We start from the raw sequence: 17087 nt of genomic DNA, 5'->3' as shown, positions 1-17087 counted from the left end.
AGCGTGTGCCTGAGCAGTGGCCCTCTCGGCAATGGCTTTCCTGACGCGGATCTTTACCGATTACTTTCCTTACTTTAGCTATTCTTGGGAAGATGGCTGGGCTGAGGGCACGAATCATAGCACCAACCGCTACGGTGTCTTCCCGCTCAACTGTGTGTCCGTCGCAGACGAGCGTACTCTCGAAGAAATCAACCGCTACTATGACCCCTCCTCGCAGTAGCATCCATTTTGCCTCTTCCCCCAAACGGCTTGAAGTACCTCTGACGATATCCGTGTCCGATCTATAATTCAACCGCTCTCCTTGACAGCTATGAATCTTTTCGTTCTTTCATTATTCTTTTTACAGAAAATTCTATTCAGTAAATGTGACGTTTGCGCTCTGTCATTGCGCTACACTGTCGGTCGCAGCATGCCCGGAAAAAAGTAAAACGGGACAGTGTGTGCCACTGAGTGTCCCTCACAGCGATTTGTAGGCCCTGGTGGGCGGGCAGGCCATGAGGCTGCACTCCTCGTTGACGATCCGAGCGCATTTCGGGATTGCGGTCTTGAATACACTCGGTCGATTTCCTTTGGCCATGGTCCACTGGCATTGGAGTCGCGATGAGGGAGTACGGTGCATGCACAAGACCCTTGAACAGCTCCATACAAAGTGAGGTTTCTTGGCTTCAAGAAGACAGGGGGCGGAGCGGCTCAGAACAAGGTGTTACCCGTTTCGTTCTGGGCACCCTGTGTCGGTGATGCTGTGAAGTGGATTGCCGTTGCACCACTGATATCCCCCACGAAATGCACGCGATGGCACACACTGTATTGATGAGGGAAGGTACCTCTGATTCAGTAGCTGGTGTGACCTCCACAGCTCCAAACACACTGGGAGCTTGGCTTAAGCAACTCGAAGAAAAGGGAGAGAGAGGGGAGGGGGTAAGGGAGGCCTCTGGCTTTGGAAATGCAGAAACAGCGCCGTCGATTCCTTTGCGTTTAGGGGTTGGGGGTTGGGAGGCGAGAGAGGATACACATGCCAGACACAACAGCCTTTCATGCAGGAGAAACCTTTGCGAGCTGCTCTCGAAGAGTTCCAAGGAACTGCGGATACGATGGGCTCTGATCGATCCGATCCTCGATCAGCTGCGACAAGAACCACATTCGCAGCCCGGGATCTCCATCTTCCTTCACGAGATACAGGTGCGGGTACGAAGTCATCATGAGGAGGCGGTAGTTTCGGATGTGTGCGACCATGTTGTTGATGCGCTTGCTGAAGTCGTTCGGAAGCTCGGGAAGAGTGATCTGCCAAGGCAACGTCGGCGAATTGTAAGGCCATATATACTGAATCAGGCACCAGCGGTCTGGAGGATAGCGTACTGTTTTGCAAATCGACAACCAACCTCCGTGGACTCACCTTTCCGTTTGGAAGCGACTCATACGAAGCCTTGCCGAACAGGAGCTGACACAGCTCAGGAGAAACCGCGCGCCCAACCCATATGAAAATATCGAGGCCGTTCTCAAGGAGGTAGACACCGTGGCGCTCGAGTTTCTCGCTGCTCAAATTCAAAACGGGAGGGAACTGGATTCGACCAACTTCGTCTGGCAGACCCGTCTAAGGCGTGTGGAGCGAAACGCACCATCAGCAAACTGCAACGAGCAAGACCGGAGGGAGAACTGTCCCCGATGGGGGTTTGCTGGCACGGGATTAAACTCCAAAGTGGCAGCTATTTACCTTTTCGTCGAGCACATGGAGGGCCCAGAAGCGCGGATGAATGTTGGACATGTTCATCTCGGCAGGAAAAACGTACAGAACCGACAAAATATAGGAGCGCAAGTCCGATGGCACGGTGTTTCCGGCGCGGAAGCCCAGCTGGAGCGGTGGTAGGAACAAACACCAGAAACGGCGATTAGAATAAAGATGAATTGCGCGTCTGTTGCAGGCATCGAGTAGCTGACTGAACAGTGCAAGTCCACCAAATTAACTCGCGCTAGCATCTCGTGCATTAACGGAATCCCGATATTGACGCCTTACGTTCTTGATGAGCGCCAGTGTCAGAAGCGGGTAGAGCTTGAGGTTGTTGGGCAGCAAAACTTGCGCAGCTTGGCCCGACGTTGTACAGTTTGCCTTGTAGGCCGACAAAATTTCGGTCATTTTATATTGCAGGGCATCGCGGGCATCCTCGAGCTTTGAGGTCAGTCCGCGCTCCACCGCTGGCAATGTCCGATGATGCAGAGTAAGGAACATGTCAGCCACCGCCACTTGAGCCGCCATCACCACAAACCAGACGCCGCAATCATTGAATATGGATGCACAAGGGCGCCATACCTTTTTTGGTCAGAAGTGTTGTCAGTGCAAACTGATCGGTGGACAGGAAAAAGTCGCTCAAGCTGCTGGAAACCGGGACTGCCAAAGTGAGCACACGGATGCGGCGCTCGCCGTTGCTGCTTGTATGAAGCAGTGCCGTTTGGAAGCAGGCAACTGGGTAGTTCAGACTCTCCTCGAGGTTCAGTTCGACGACGTATGAGTTGTCGGGGCAGACGTTGGGCAGCGACAGGAGATCCGTTGATCGGAGGAAGAAGTTGCCATGGAAGCCAATCATGCGTATGCCCTTGGATGCTCTAACCCTCATCACGGCCTCCAGTCCGATCGGACGGCCCAGGAAGTGCGAGAGCTCTTTCGAAAACTTGACAACGTCCTCAGAGCGCGCGCCGTTAAAGGCGGGATAGTAGTAGGTGGAGCCACCGGTGTACTTGGCCAGTCCCGCTGAGACGAACAAAAGACAAGATGATCATAGGCTCGGCTTAGTGGCTGGTGCGCACCAACAATACTCCTATGTTTCAATGAGCTTGGGCCAATTCCCGATTGCAGACTCTGGTCAGGCTGTCTTGGGAAGCGTCTCTTACATAGAGTTGCAACGTCGGCGTATTTCTGGTTGAACAGGAACACGTCGAGACTGATCTGCGACCGGGAGCAGTCCACGGCCAGACTCTTGTAAAAGCCTGTGGCGGGCTGCAAGAGTGCACTTTCCTTCGAAGTACCGAGGGCCTTGGGATCCTCGCGCTCTTTCAGGATACCGTCGGTCAGATTGGGCAAGGTGCTGGTCAGGATGACGATTTTGCCGCCGATGGGGCTCTACCAAAGGGATACACCATTTCAATCATCAGTACGAGAGAGTCCCGAGCAGCAAGTAAGGTGTTGCAAACATAGGATGCTCGTCATAATGCGAGAACTGGCGCCAGACCCATCACTCGCCTAGCCTATCTGCAGTCCGGATAGGCACGGCTTCGGCTGAGCGATCGAACGTACCAGTAGCTTGTTGGCGGCCTGGAGGGCTCGGGCCAGACAGAACTGGACATTCTGGGTGTTCTTGAACATTTCCCCCAGGCGCTGGAGCAGGGACTCGATCAAGGCTCTGGATTCGGTCAGAGAGACAAGCAGTGAGTCTGGGATGGGCAGGAAGACTTCTTCGAGGTCCGATACCGTCATTAGCTGGGGGTCGCTCAATGAGGCCTGCAATATGTCAGGGTGAAGGATCGAGGCGGGGGCATTAGACGACATGATAAACTGTACGTATTATCCGACGAGGCACTTCGACACGCAAGCAGGCTCGTGGTATGCTGCAGAGACAGAAACATGCCTTTAGGTTGAAGAAATGGAGTGAGCTATCGACAGCGAGGAAGCCAACGCGGGTTCGGCCCTCTTCATTTGGAATGCGATCCAAGGTCTCGCTGATCGTGCGGGCAGCAGTGGCCAGCATACCTTGAGAGCGAATAGGGGCACAGTTAGCAAGCAGACATCACGCGACCATCACCAACGAGTGCAAACAAAAGCACATATTTCTGCCATGAGGCCTTGGATATCGACAGGAGTGTAAGTATGATGCTTACCAGAGTGAACAGCTGCATACGATACATCCAACACAAAATAGATAACCACAGGCTGCGGCGGACGAACCTTTCACGAGGGAGAGACACAGTAAATCAGTCTGTGATCGATCATACGAGAGCCAACCGACAACACATCAAGTCTATCCGAGTGCAGCTGACAGGAAGGGAAAGGAGCATACCATGTACTCCTGTGGAGCAATAAACTCAATGACACCGTGAGTAAGCTCGGGGCGCTTCATACGATCCACGGGCTGTCTCGAGACTGGGTCCCAGTCAAAGAACTGAGGAACTACAAATGCGGAGAGCGTGGACGCGGGCCACAACAACCAGAGTCAATAATGCGATGTTATCTCGAGCTGAATGGCAGCTAAAGCTTTGGCATTTCGAAGAGGCATCGGGCAGCACAGCTCGGCCCCAGGTCGCAATCGCAACGTACCTTCGTTCGAAAGGAAGCACAAATTGCACTTCCACCGCGTGCCTTGTTCAATGAATTGGACAAATGGATTGATGTAGCTCCGGCATCGACGGCAGCGCACGATCGTCTCGGGATTCAGAACGGGGACCTCGCTCTTGAAGGAGCGATTGGCGGCGGGAGACGAGAAATGATACGGTGGACGTAAATAACGAGTGCAAAGCAATCTAATGGAATGGGGTGTGCTGGACATGTCAGTACCTCGCCAGGCTGAAGGTGTCGGTACGGAGTAATGACGAGACCCATCGGAATCTTGCACTTGTTCAGTAGAGCCGGGGTCTGAGGAATGACATTCATGGTTGCTCGCTTGTAGGAAGGCGCTGCGTTTGAGAATGGAGATCCAGAGACTGACGACTATGGGTTGTACAGCGAGCAGGCAGGTGGCACGGGGCGATAAAGTCGCAGCCCATTTCAAGCAAGTTAGCAGTGGCATTATTTCGATAACGAAAGAAGCAGGCTAGCACATGAAACAGCGATCAGGGCATACTTCGGAGGGAGTCCATGAAACAGGCGATGGTGCTTCAAGATCTTGAATGTTGGGGGGTCCAGCAAGAAGGTTGATCACAGGAGCCGAGTGCTAACGGTGAGCGAGGGTGAGCGAGGGTGAGCGAGGGTGAGCGAGGGTGAGCGTGTCAGTAAGTGGGCAGCTGGATATCGATGCCAATCCTTGACGGCGAGCCGCTGTGGTCGAAAGTGGCAGCTACATATCGAGATTCACAGAGTCGAGCCAGATACCGTCGCATCTATCAACACACGAGCGGTACCTGGGGCTGACCAGTCAGGGTAAAATTGCCCATCTGGTTGGCAAGCGAGTTGACACTCGAAGAGGAGCTGGCGTGCTGCATTGAATAGTCAGCTGTTGGATAGTTGGAAGGGGATCCAGCCGAGGGCGATTGGTGGCTAGGGTCGAATCCGGGGCCAGGGCCAGGACCAGGACCAGCGGCTTGAGGGTTTGCAAAAGCTGGTGGCTGGACGGCGTTGCCCGGACCGGTGCTACCGGCGTATCCGTAAGATGAAGGCTCATCCTGCGGAGCGTACGCTCGCATAGCTCGCTTTGTGGTGGGGGCTGCAGCAGGCACATTCGGGACATTGAACGACACGGGCGCCGGGGCATTGGGAGCGGGCGGAAGAGCAGCGCCAGGTCCAGAAAATGCCAGGTTTGGGCCCCCGAAAACAGGGGGGTGACCAAGAGCCGGTGGCAGACCGATACCGGGTTGAGCCGATGGATGCGAGCCAGGGATGTTGGGAGGAAGATGGGCAGGCTTGGGACTGAAGCTGGCGGGAGCATGGGACGGGGGAGCGCCCGGCGTTCCAGGGCGAACAGGAGGGAAGGGGCCAGTTGGAGGGCCGGGTCGAGGAGGGGCGGTGGAACCGACAGGACCAGTGGGGGTTCCGGCCCGAGGAACACCATAGGGAGGCATGGCTCCGGTTGGGGTTCCAGACCGGGGAAGCGAGCCCGGAGCAGGGGGGCCGCCAGGACGCAGAGGCAGCGGACCTCCGGGTGTCATCGGCGAGGGCACAGATCCGGTGGGAGTGGCCGATCGAGGGGCCCCTCCAAAGCCGGGCGCTGGGCTTCCAGAGTTGGGCAGGACAGGCCGGGCCGCGACATTTACTCCAGGAGTGAATTGGGATTGTCCGGGGCCAGGGGCGGGCGGGCGAGGCTGGAAATGTCCACCGGCAGGACCAGCGGGACCAGCGGGACCGGCGGGATGGCTGGATGGATAGCCTGCAGGGTGGCCAACTGGAGGCCGATTGGGCTGCTGGGCATATCCGGGGGGACCGGGTCGGGGTTGCTGAAACGGAGGACCTGGTCGGTATGCCTGGGGAGGTTGCATTCCTGATGATGAAAGCGCGATCGATGACGCCAGTCGTATCGTTCATTCGCAGAGTTCAGCCGGTATCGGGAATCCGTCATAGCGTGGGTATTGGATTCAAAAGGATGGATAATCAACGAGTCAGTGCGGGTTTCTGGGCAGTGCGGGTTTCTGGGTCGATCTGGCCCGGGCAGAATGGTCTGTGGCATGTCCATGTGGCATTGTAGTATGAATCGGTGCGATTCGAAGACATGGAAATCGCGCCGATGGCCCCAATCCAGCCCTGGTCCGGCCAAGCACAGACATGGTGATACTCCATAGCTATTATGCAACGGAGATTCAGCCACAGCGACAGCAGAGCAGGAGATTGCTGCGTTGTCGCTGAGCCAACATTCTGTCGGAGGCATCTTGGCCTCAGGACCAGCCCAGATTGCGGTGTGTGCGCCGGCGAGTGCGATAGCGCAGCAGCGGGCCACGATACGCTGTTGCCCACGAAAGCTCACAGTGGTCCCTCCGCGTCCAGCACCGATTCAAACGAGCACAATACTATCGGGAGAGATGAGAGCAAGCACAACAATAAGTACCAGGGACAGGCTGGGCAGGAAAGGGCGGTCTCGGAGGGGGAGTCGACATGGCGGCAATTCTGGCGGAGGTTTCTGTTTGGAAGAGCTGCGTCGACTCGAGCTGATCGTCCTGCAGAGACGGGGGGGGGGAGTCAGCGGCAGAGATCCGGCGGGTTGTTCGGCGACGTCCAGGTGGCAGCAGGCCAGAGGCAGGACAGGGGAGTCAGAGGAAGGGGCGAGATGTCGTTTCTGTCTCTGCCTTTTCTGCGTTTTTCGCCCGCCGGCTGGATCCGCGATCGGCCGGTTCGAGCCGCTGTTCGCAAGATCTCCTTTCGCCAACAAGCGGCATTTCGGCCTGCAGCACCCAAACACCCAAACACCCAACACCCAACACCCAACACCTCCAAACACCCCCCCCCAAGGCATCCCCAGGCATCCCGAGGCATCCGCCAACCCGCCAGGCAGCCCACCGCTCAACCAATAGGCAAAAAGATGGCTAACAGAGCCGAAGAGAGGAACCAGGACGCCACCGTCTATGTCGGAAACATCGACGAGCGGTTTACAGAGACGCTGCTCTGGGAGCTCATGCTCCAGACCGGCCGTGTCGGTCAGTTGCGGCTGTATTGTCGATTTTTGAACATGCACCATCCGAGACGATCGCTTGGTGCAGCCCAGCGCAAAAACGGCTCTCCGCTGGACCGAAAAAATGACTCGCAGTGCGGCGAGCCAGTGTTGGCACAGAGAATGCCGCGGCTGATCCCAATGTTCGATAGTCAATGTCTATCTGCCCAAGGATCGAGTCACACAATCACACCAAGGATACGGGTTTGTGGAGTATCAGACCGAAGAGGAGGCCGACTACTCCATCAAGGTCGGTGAAAAATATGCCCGAACGTGCTGATCGGACCGCCGGTGCATTTCTCAAGACGCCCCGTGCTTGTTCGCAACTGAGACCCCCCCCCAAATGACTGCAGCCCGGATGGCTTCTGGAACAATGGATTGGGGGCGATGGGAGCATCGGGAACTGATCAGCGAATACCATGCCGTTTCAAAGATCATGAACATGATCAAGATCTTCGGCAAGCCTCTTCGTGTGAACAAGGTGGGAGCGAGCAGGGAGCCCACATCGAATTCCTCGCTGCAAGTCCTTCAAAGCGGCACCAGGGGCGACCGCACCAGATCGGGGCTAATGGAGTATCGTTGCAAGGTTGGCATAACACAGCCGGGCCATTCCAACTCACAACACCATGCTCTTGGAATCGTAACAGGCCACCTCCGACAAGAAGAATCTGGATGTCGGAGCGACGCTATTTATTGGCAATCTGGATCCCGATGTCGACGAGAAGCTGCTCTACGATACTTTCAGTGCCTTTGGCGTGATCATACAGACACCAAAGGCAGGTGACCGACCAGCACATGCCGGAGGCTTGGTGACCGACCAACTTCTGCTCCCGCCCGAGTCGGCTGCGATAGGAGAGCTGACTTTTGATCTGATCACTGCAGATCGCTCGAGATCCGGACACCGGAAACTCCAAGGGCTATGCCTTTGTGAGCTTTGATAACTTTGACTCTTCGGATGCGGCAATCGAGGCTATGAACAGCCAGTTTCTGATGAACAAGTCCATCACAGCCTCATACGCCTTCAAAAAGGACGGAAAGGGCGAGCGCCACGGATCAGCTGCCGGTATGAGCGACCTGCATTCGTGATCGACAGAGACTGCCTCTTGAGGTTTTGGCTTGCTTGATGTTACCTCGCCCGCTCGTTCTGCTCATCCCGCTAATCCGCTCCTGATTCTAGAGCGTTTGCTGGCGGCCCAGGCACGGAAGAATGAGCCGACGCAGATGCCAAACCGATTTTTCGCCGATATCCCTGGGGCCAATCCTGCGGCAACGGCCCCGTCGATTACTCCTGCGCCGCCAATGCCGATGCCCGGTATGATGGGCGCACCCGTGCTTCCAGGCCAAGCGCTGCCGCCGCCGATGGGCCAGCCCATGATGATGGGTGCGACGCCGACTATCCCTCCGCCGTACATGGGCCAACCTATGATGCCCCCACAGCAATCGTATCCGCCCTATGGAACTCAGCCTGGCTATGGTAGGTTTCTGCGCAATGCTGGTACTAGGACAAGAGTACGGTGCGCCTGTGCTCCGACTGATCCTCGATACTGACGCATACGCTCTCACCTCTCGCTCGCCCTCCACCGAGCGCTGCATCCAGCGCGTCCTCCCATGCCACAAGCCCCGTTTCAATACCGACCCCAGCCTTCATGGGGCCAGTGATCCCCAGAGGTGCTTGGAGGGATTGCGATCCATTGCATCGGTTTCATGAGTACGCTGCGTCGATTTCATGAGTACGCTGCGTCGGTTTCATGATCGCGCAGCCGATCCAATACAGACTGTGTTGCTGCATTTCAATAGGGGTTCTGAAAGAAAGATCACTGTAGTTGCCAAAGCCAAGGAATGTGCTTCTGTTGCCAAACGCACCCAGCTCAGCGACTACCAGCGCTGTCGCCCTTTCTGTGCTGCTGATCACTGCTCGTCTCCGGACAGCCGTTCCTGGCGATAGCTATCGATGATCGCCCGCGGTGGTGCCGATTAGCGACGGCGGGCGGCTCTGCAGATTGCCCCAGATGCTGACTGGCCCGAGTATGGATCGCCCCGAGGACAGCGGTTTGAATAGACAATGGTGGGCCGGGGGGCTGCTTTGGGTCTTGGTGGCGCTTTCGTTGACCAGGCTTCCGCGCCACAGCCGGGCACCCAGCGTCCAGTTGCCATGCGGCCGCCCCAGCCCCGATCGACTTTGGTCAACCACCATCACCCTCGGCCACCCTCGACCGATCTCAATCAGTCTCGATCAGTCTCGATCAGTCCTGGTCTGCTGCTGCACACAGCCGCGCCAACCTCGCCCGAGATTCTCTTCCGTCGCAATGGCTAGCGATAAAGTCGAGCTCAGCTCGCCCTTTCCGAGCCCGCCCATATTCTACAGGCTCTACACCGACGAAAACATCGCTGCGTACCAGGAGTGGAGGCAGCAGGCTGCTCAGACAGACGCCCGTGTGTTTCCTCGCCCACATCCCCTTGATCCGGACGGTCTTTTGAGCCTCGATCCCCCTCCTCCACCCGGCGATGGACAGCCCTATCGCCAGTTTGGCGAATGGAAGCAGGTGAGCTTGACCGATGTTGCGTTTCTGTAGTTTTGCAGCCCAATGAAGCTGAGGCTGCCTCGATCTCGCCAGAAGTGTCGTTTACAAGCGGGCTACATTCCCAGCGGCTGCGGGGCCCTGCAGATCCGAGCTGAATCGCAACAGCTCGAGATCACTCACGACCCTCTCGCACAATCAGTTTCAACCCAGAATCACCTCGCTGCGAGAGCAAAACATTGCTCAGCTGTATTCGGATGATGCAGGCATGACCACAGCTCGTGCATTAGCTGGAGAGCGGATCATACGGCTCTACCTAAATCTCACTTTATATGCCTGACGTGGCCCCCGACAGACAAGAGTACGGAACTCAAGAGACTCAACCAATCGCTGCTTGTCAACTTTCTCGAGCTGGTGTGGACGTTGATACACCACCCGAAAGATGTACGCCGAGACCTCCTCTGGGATTGCCGGGTGGCCAGTCGGTTGCTCGATATACACATCTCCACACTGCGGCACCGGCGCTTGGTCGGATTTTTCCAAACCCCCAAGCACCAGCGAGTTGCAGCACACTATCACGTTAACATGTCTGCATCTTCTCTCACTCGCCACACCGCCAGTTCAACCAGAAACTGGACCATATTCATTTGCTTCTCATCAACATTAACCACATTTTGAACGAATATCGGCCCCATCAGGTCAGGCGAACTTGCTGCTTGTCGTCGAACATTGGGTGGCGATGTACGCAAACTACGGACTGATCTGGTATCTGTACCAGGCCAGAGATACGCTCAAGCTGTTGATGGAGCAGCAGATCCAGAGACGCAACTCGACAATGAATGAGATACAGCTGTAAGTCTTCATTCCCCAAGACCCAGCGCCGAGCTTGCCTATGACGATCAAAGCAAGTTCGATCGAAACAGAGAGTTGCGGGGCCATGGCGCCTCCATATCGGTACCGTGGTAGCCATCGCTCTCGCACTGATAGGCTAAATGTTGGGTACAGCTGCTTGCAAGGCGCCGGTGAAATGATTCAATCGACCAAGGTAGCCTGCAGGGTCGGAGGGCCACCTCAAGACAAAGACGAGGATGTCGAGATGTCCATGGCCCCGACATTGGTAGGCGCTGCCCTGTCTTCATCGCGTGCATCTCGAGGAGCTTCTCGAGGAGCTGCATCCCGCGGATCCCCAAGACCTATGCTCATCTGTAACGAATTGGCCTGTGGCCCATAGGCGCCAACGGAGGAGGAGCCAAAGACAGAATTTCACAAGGACGAACGGCGGAGACAGTTTTGGCTGAATCAGCAGCGCATGATGCAATTGTATCAGTGAATGGATCTTTGAGTTGTCAAGATTTGTGGGCAGCCGCTGCCCGAGCCTCCCACACAAATACATGCCTCGCAGCACCACCTTTGCGATGCAGATACCAGCGCTGGTCGTGATATTGCTGCGGTGCAATCGAACGCATAAACGTTTGCAAAGATAATTAACAAGGCCCGCCTCGGAGGCCGGAACAGATGGCTGGGAGGAGGCCACCCTGGCTCCCAAGGCAATGGAGCCTGGACCGCCTGTGGCGCAGCGCGCGTGACACCCACCTGACTCCCAAGCAGTCTCTTCGTCGCCGCCCGCTGCAGTCGCGGCGGCATGGCTCTCCAACCATCTCCACCACAGTCGGCAATGTGTCCTTCAGCCTGGATGCTCCAGACGTGCTCCAATCGCAGCTTCCTGTTCGCACACTCTCCGAGGGGCGGCCAACTACGTGGCGTGTGCCAGGCTGCCGTGCCATTCAGGCAGCCCGCGCTCACCTCCGGACCTCGTCCCTGCCGGCTTCCGACTGCTCAAGCACCCACCAGATTCAGCCCTTGCTTGGCCCTCGTTCGCGGATTCCATGCTGCCGACACCCAAAAAAAGGCCAGCGCACCAGCAAGTCCTCCAGTGGCACAGAAAGATGAGCAGCTCATGAACGACAAGATCCCCTTCTCGGTCATCCGCATGATCGACGCCGTCTCCAACCACAACCACAGCTCGATCGCGACCAAGGAGGCCCTCAAGCTCGTAGACCTGTCGAAATACAATCTCGTCTGCGTCAACGTCAAGGTCAGCCCTCCGATATGTCGGGTGATGCCCAAGCCCGCACCGGAGCCACCCAAGCCCAAGAAGAGTACCGAGCCCAAATCCAAGGAGATTCAGCTCTCTGTTTCGATTGGGCCACATGATCTGGACATCAAGCTCCGCAAAGCCCGCGAGTTCCTTGAAAAGGGATACATTGTCGAATTCTCGGTTCTGCCGCTCATGGCACGCAACCGGGTGGTGGGGACTGGGGCTGCGGAAATGAAGCTTGCCAACGAGATCGTCGAGGCGCTGAAGCCTTATCTGTCCCGGAAGCCCATCAAAATGGGCAACAATGTCTCGGCTATATTCAAGGGTGTAGCTCCCGCACAATGAAGGTGCTGTGCGGCCGATGGAGACCGAACACGATGATCTGGGTGTATTTGCAGTTGTCGCCGATCTCGATCTGAGGCACCCATGGCCGACGGGGGCATGTCGTCTCTGGCATTCAGTGCTCACCACAGCCAATCGAGAAAGAAACGGGACACCCTGGTTTTTTGACCATTGATCAAATAATTTATTACCCAATACCATCGCGCGCTGGCCACGACCATTCTGTGATGCGGTGCTTCGCCCTCGTCCATAGCCTGAGAGGAGTTGCCTCCATGTTCAGCGTGTCCAAGAGCACCATTCACTGATGGCAATGCGTCATAACGTCGAGGCAAGGGCGATGCATCCAGTCTCAGGAGGCAGCGGTTTGCCAAGTACTTTGAGCAGTTCAGGCAGCGCCGCCGCCACCCACATCGCCCCTCTTATGGCTCAGCTTGACGCAAGCTCATCACATTCTACATGTTCATGGGATCGAGAGGGTGTCCCGTTTGCTCATGTACAAAGTGGGAAACAACTCAAATCGCTGTGATCCCCAACCACGCCAGAGGAGCGAGACCGCCCTCGGCCACGGCCTCTCCACGTGCGGTTGTGGCCCAGCAGCCATGGGCTGCGGCAGGGCCAACGCCGTTTTTTTCAAGGTCTGATCTTCTGCCTTGGTCTTCTCCACCATCCTCTGCCACCTCTGCCACCTCTGCCACCCTTCGCCGTCGCCCCGATATCACGTCGCCGTCCGCCCGGCCCAAAAGAAGTCGCAACTGACTCCCCCCCATCTCCCAACCAATCTTGCATCGATTGTTACAATGTCCAATTCCATATTTGCCCTTGCCCCGTCGATCTTGGGCTCGATCGACTTGTCTGGTCCAGCGCTCGTGGTCTCTGGCAGAGGCAGCCAGACACCCGTCAACTCCAGCCCGTTTAACGCACCCGACGTGCGGTATTCTGAAAAAGCCTTTTACTGCGCTACATGCTCAAAGGGCAATGATCTTGTCACTTTCAACAATGTAGCAGTTATGCGAGACCATTTCCGATCGGACTGGCATCGCTACAACATGACGCTCAAGATGAAATGCCGCCTGCCCATCTCAGAGGAGGACTTTGACGAGCTCTCGGACGTCAGCAGCATCGACGCCTCGGATCAATCAGAATCCGAGTCAAGTGACGATGAGGAGCAGAAACACAATCGCTCGCCCTTCATCTCGCTGCGGCTCACAACGATCGATTCCGGCGAAACCGCCTCAGTTGCCGATGGTCCGAATGCGTCGTCTGGACCCCGCTTCCTTCGCTTTTATAAGCAAGCGCTTTCTCTTTCGGCCAGCGAGCATGGCGACCCAGCCAAATGTTTGAAGCAGCTTCAAGAATACCAGTCGAAGCAGCCGGTTACCTGGACGCTCATCATGCTTGGATCTGGTGAGTCTTATTGAGATTCGAGCATTGCCCACCTGCGTGTCACTGTGCATTTCGCACGCTTGGCCGGGCCGTCTTGAGTCAGCTATGCTGTGGCCCGTATCACAGTCCTGCTCGACCACAGCCCATGAATCTGGCTGCTCCGATGATCCTCCCCCCCCCACCACCACAAGTCCCAGCCCCGGTGCAAATCGGCAGTACAAACCGATGACATCCACTGACATTTTGCCGTGGATTCCTTCTGCAGGTCACTTTGCCGGAGCGGTTTTTGACTGCAAAACGGGCAAAGCCCTTGTCCACAAGACGCTCCATCGATACACTACCCGGCGCAAGCAGGGTGGTGCGCAGAGCAGCAACGACAATAGCAAGGGAAAGGCCAAATCAGCCGGTGCACAGCTTCGTCGTTACAACGAAATGGCCCTCCGAGAAGATATTCGGAGGCTGATGGAGGAGTGGAAGGAGCATATCCGCCAGAGTGACCTTGTATTTGTGCGGGTGCCGGTTCGCAGTCGCTCGGTCGTGTTCTGCGATCCAGCTATTCTCGAACCCTCCAGCGACAAGGTCCGAGGCTTCCCATTTACCACGCGCCGCCCCACCTTTGGCGAGCTGCAGCGATGCCTCCAGGAGCTGTGCTGGTTCCGAGTGGAAACCACTGACCCCTCTGCAGATATCGGCACTTCACCAGCCCCTGATTTGGACGATCAGAATGCAGCGTCCAATCCAGTATCGATACCGGCGATCGATTTCAAGGCTCCAAGCGCTGTCGACGAAGAGGCCACCCGCCCAGCCGCTGATCCAAGCGCCGAGAACGACAGGGCGTACATCCCCATACCTTCTGCCATGGTGCTCAAGGCCGTCGATCTGGCTCGCAGAGGGCAGCTCGAAAAGCTCCAGAGCCATGTCGAAGCCCATGCCATTGACGTCAACACGCTGATCCCGGATGATGTTTCGCTTCTCCATGCCGCATCGTTGAACGGACATGCCGACGCTGTTGTCTATCTGCTGGAACAAGGAGCCGATCCGACCACCAAGGGGGGCCAGCGAATTAGCCGAGTGCCCTATGATGTTGCAGCAAACAAGGATACCCGAGACGCTTTCCGGAGGTTCGTTGCTGCCCATCCCACCCGATGGGACTACAAGCTCTCCAACATTCCCGGTCCGCTTACGGCCGAGATGGAAGAGCGGCAGAAGGAGAAGCTTCGCGACAAGAAAAAGAAGCAAAAAGAGAGGCAGAAGCAGGTGAACGACAAGAAGGAACGGTCTCGACAGAACTCTGAAGAAGAGCTGAAGGCCAATCCAACTCTGCCCGAACCGGCCCCGGCGGCAAGGAAGGGTGTCTTGGGGAAGATTTTGACGACCACAGAGCGCGAGGCTATCGGTATCTCTCCCGAGCGGAGAGCGGCGCTTGACCGCGAAAAAAGGTGCGCCATTTGACCCGGGACCTCTCTATTTCGGCTGTGAAGGCCTCTGGAAATTGGCCTCGCCTGGCGATGCTTGGGCAGTGCCGGCTATTTGATTCGTTGCTGCCACCCATCACCCATCACCCATCACCCATCACCCATCACCCATCACCCATCACCCATCACCCATCACCCATCACCCATCACCCATCGTCCGTCATCGCCACGCACTGCGTATCGCTCTGGGGGTTTCCGGGAGTTTCCATCGTCTTTCTGGCTCATTCTCACATCCGGACACTGCTTTTCCATGCTGTTCACGCAGAGCACAAGCGGCCGAGGCTCGTCTGAGGTCCCAGCAAAGCAAATGCGCCACTTGCGGCAAGTCCCTTGAAGGCATTACGTCGTTTGACAAGTTCCAATATCGCTACTGCTCCGTTGGCTGTGTCAAGGTGGGTGCCACGACTCAGCAGTCCTGCGACTTTGGAGGCGTGGATCGAACTCTTTACTGGCAGTCCCTTTTCCTCGCGCCATTGGCTTTGTGATCATCTGTTAGCTTCGTTAGCTCCAACTCACCGCTCCACAACTGGTGCCATCCTCGCAGCACGAACAGTAGATCGTTTGAGTTACGCAAGCCACGACGATCCGACTCCCACATCTGGCCCATCTGTGGAGCTTAGAGTCTAACTTACAACTGCGACCACCATGCTGAATCATAGTTATTATGCCTGGCTGAGCTTGCATCGCACTCTGCTCGCCCTCGCACTACTGCAGCATCTTGGCAGAGACCGAAAAAGTGCGCCCTGCGTTGCACACATGTCATGTCAGGGGTTAGCGGTGCACACCACGTCCAGAGCGGCGGCACAGAACTCACAGAAACCGATCCCATGGATTCAAGTCTGTGCTCTGTCCAAACAGCGAAACCTTACTTGTAGACTACCACTCCGATCGGATTGTCAGGTCGTTGTCGCTTGATGAAATACGGCAAAATAGAAAGTAAAAACAAGGAGTTATATTGTTCCATATACTACAACAAAAAGCGAAGAAATACAGGACAAAGAAAGGCGAGGACATTGGACTGGAAGTGAGCTCTGTCTGCTTGTGCAAGCGTTAAAGGGATAGAAAGAGAGAATGGATAAAAACGGCGGCAGAGACACACGATAACTCTAAGGCGACGGCGGCCAGTGGCTAGCGTCTATAGATTTGGAAATTACAGGTGAGAGGATGGGTGAACACGGTGGATTTCGCCTTCGGGTCAGTTGGAAATGGTTGGGCCAATCAAGATGCAAAAACGAAGGAGGAGCGACATGAAAACAACGCACAGGACCAGGAAGAGAGAGGAGAGAAGGGTGGGGAGGGAATGCAGAGTCCCAAGAAATACGAACAAAGAACGAAGGAAGGAAAAAAAAAAGTATTGTTGTATCCAGTGCCACGAAAATGGTGGTGGTGTAGTCTAGAGCGAGTGGTTGGGGGCAACAGGATGCTGTCTTGCGGTGGTGGTGGTGGTGGTGGTGGTGGTGGTGGTGTTTGTACGTTTACCGTACGTCGGACCTTGAGAGTGAGTGGCTGGCGTCAAGCTGCATCGTACGTCCCAAACATTCCGCTACTCAGTTGCCGCGGAGGCTGGGACGCTGAGAATCGATGCTGGCACGGATGGGCTGGTCGATGCTGGCACGAACCGAGCGGTCGATGCTGGCACGGATAGCGTTCTCGGCGCTCGAGGGCGGTCGCTGGGGTTCGGGGGTGGTCGAGGGCTTGAGATGCTGCAGGGCTTCTTCGTCGTCAGCAACGTATCCCTTGCTGACACGCACGTTCACGGCCGTGATGACCACATTCTGATCGCTGGCCATGTGATGACCAGCATCACAACGGACCAATGAGATTGTCCCGCATGCTCTCGCCCTCCGCACCAATCATGAGTCCCCACGTGTTTGTTTGCCCCCATGCATGAGCACGCGCCGTTGCCACCCGCGTCTACTGGTTTCCTGCCTCC

At 56.3% G+C, this 17087-nt stretch overlaps 7 protein-coding genes across 7 annotated transcripts in view; 5 read left to right on the top strand and 2 right to left on the bottom strand.

Moving 5' to 3' along the window:
- Positions 1-227, bottom strand: part of BJ171DRAFT_571538 (uncharacterized protein) — a gene marked incomplete at its 5' end in the record, with an annotated part of 3939 nt that extends 3712 nt beyond the window's left edge. The window contains 2 exons of the mRNA XM_053113681.1: positions 74-150; positions 200-227. Of these exons, the coding sequence (XP_052962690.1) occupies positions 74-150; positions 200-227 (105 nt within the window). The remainder of the gene's footprint in view (positions 1-73; positions 151-199) is intronic.
- Positions 228-1032: 805 nt separating this feature from the next.
- BJ171DRAFT_429315 (uncharacterized protein) lies at positions 1033-4687 on the bottom strand (the record flags this gene model as incomplete). The annotated part of the gene is given in 13 exon segments (XM_053107869.1): positions 1033-1281; positions 1394-1591; positions 1712-1849; positions 2012-2190; positions 2306-2743; positions 2884-3112; positions 3287-3469; positions 3578-3597; positions 3614-3739; positions 3868-3934; positions 4047-4156; positions 4304-4436; positions 4541-4687. Coding segments are annotated over 13 exon segments (2217 nt in total), but the record flags the coding sequence as incomplete, so codon positions are not given.
- Positions 4688-7090: 2403 nt separating this feature from the next.
- Positions 7091-9125, top strand: BJ171DRAFT_524429 (uncharacterized protein). The gene is made up of 7 exons (XM_053112597.1): positions 7091-7323; positions 7490-7587; positions 7771-7818; positions 7985-8113; positions 8220-8400; positions 8515-8811; positions 8935-9125. Exons 1-7 carry the CDS (start codon positions 7209-7211, stop codon positions 8994-8996), a joined length of 930 nt encoding a protein of 309 aa, XP_052962688.1. The 5' UTR covers positions 7091-7208; the 3' UTR covers positions 8997-9125.
- A 386-nt stretch (positions 9126-9511) lies between these two features.
- Positions 9512-11364, top strand: BJ171DRAFT_524425 (MED7 protein-domain-containing protein). Its single transcript, XM_053112596.1, has 7 exons — positions 9512-9880; positions 10059-10122; positions 10212-10300; positions 10477-10554; positions 10635-10708; positions 10862-10973; positions 11088-11364. The coding sequence occupies exons 1-7, from the start codon at positions 9644-9646 to the stop codon at positions 11184-11186; spliced, it is 753 nt and encodes a 250-aa protein (XP_052962687.1). The 5' UTR covers positions 9512-9643; the 3' UTR covers positions 11187-11364.
- On the top strand, positions 11365-12514 carry BJ171DRAFT_524421 (uncharacterized protein; the record flags this gene model as incomplete). The annotated part of the gene is made up of 1 exon (XM_053112595.1): positions 11365-12514. A coding segment is annotated over one exon (534 nt), but the record flags the coding sequence as incomplete, so codon positions are not given.
- Positions 12515-12951: 437 nt separating this feature from the next.
- Positions 12952-16126, top strand: BJ171DRAFT_524418 (uncharacterized protein). The gene is made up of 4 exons (XM_053112594.1): positions 12952-13700; positions 13945-15118; positions 15420-15546; positions 15699-16126. Exons 1-4 carry the CDS (start codon positions 13094-13096, stop codon positions 15708-15710), a joined length of 1920 nt encoding a protein of 639 aa, XP_052962684.1. The 5' UTR covers positions 12952-13093; the 3' UTR covers positions 15711-16126.
- BJ171DRAFT_524417 (uncharacterized protein) lies at positions 15524-16126 on the top strand. Its single transcript, XM_053112593.1, has one exon. The coding sequence runs from the start codon at positions 15800-15802 to the stop codon at positions 16067-16069; it is 270 nt and encodes an 89-aa protein (XP_052962685.1). The 5' UTR covers positions 15524-15799; the 3' UTR covers positions 16070-16126.
- Positions 16127-17087: the final 961 nt, after the last annotated feature.

This window comes from Polychytrium aggregatum (genome assembly GCF_025602895.1).
Source record: "Polychytrium aggregatum strain JEL109 chromosome Unknown BJ171scaffold_55, whole genome shotgun sequence".
Classification (NCBI taxonomy): Eukaryota; Fungi; Chytridiomycota; class Chytridiomycetes; order Polychytriales; genus Polychytrium; species Polychytrium aggregatum.
Note: the sequence above shows the minus strand (reverse complement) of the source record. Positions and strands in the feature narration are given on the sequence as shown.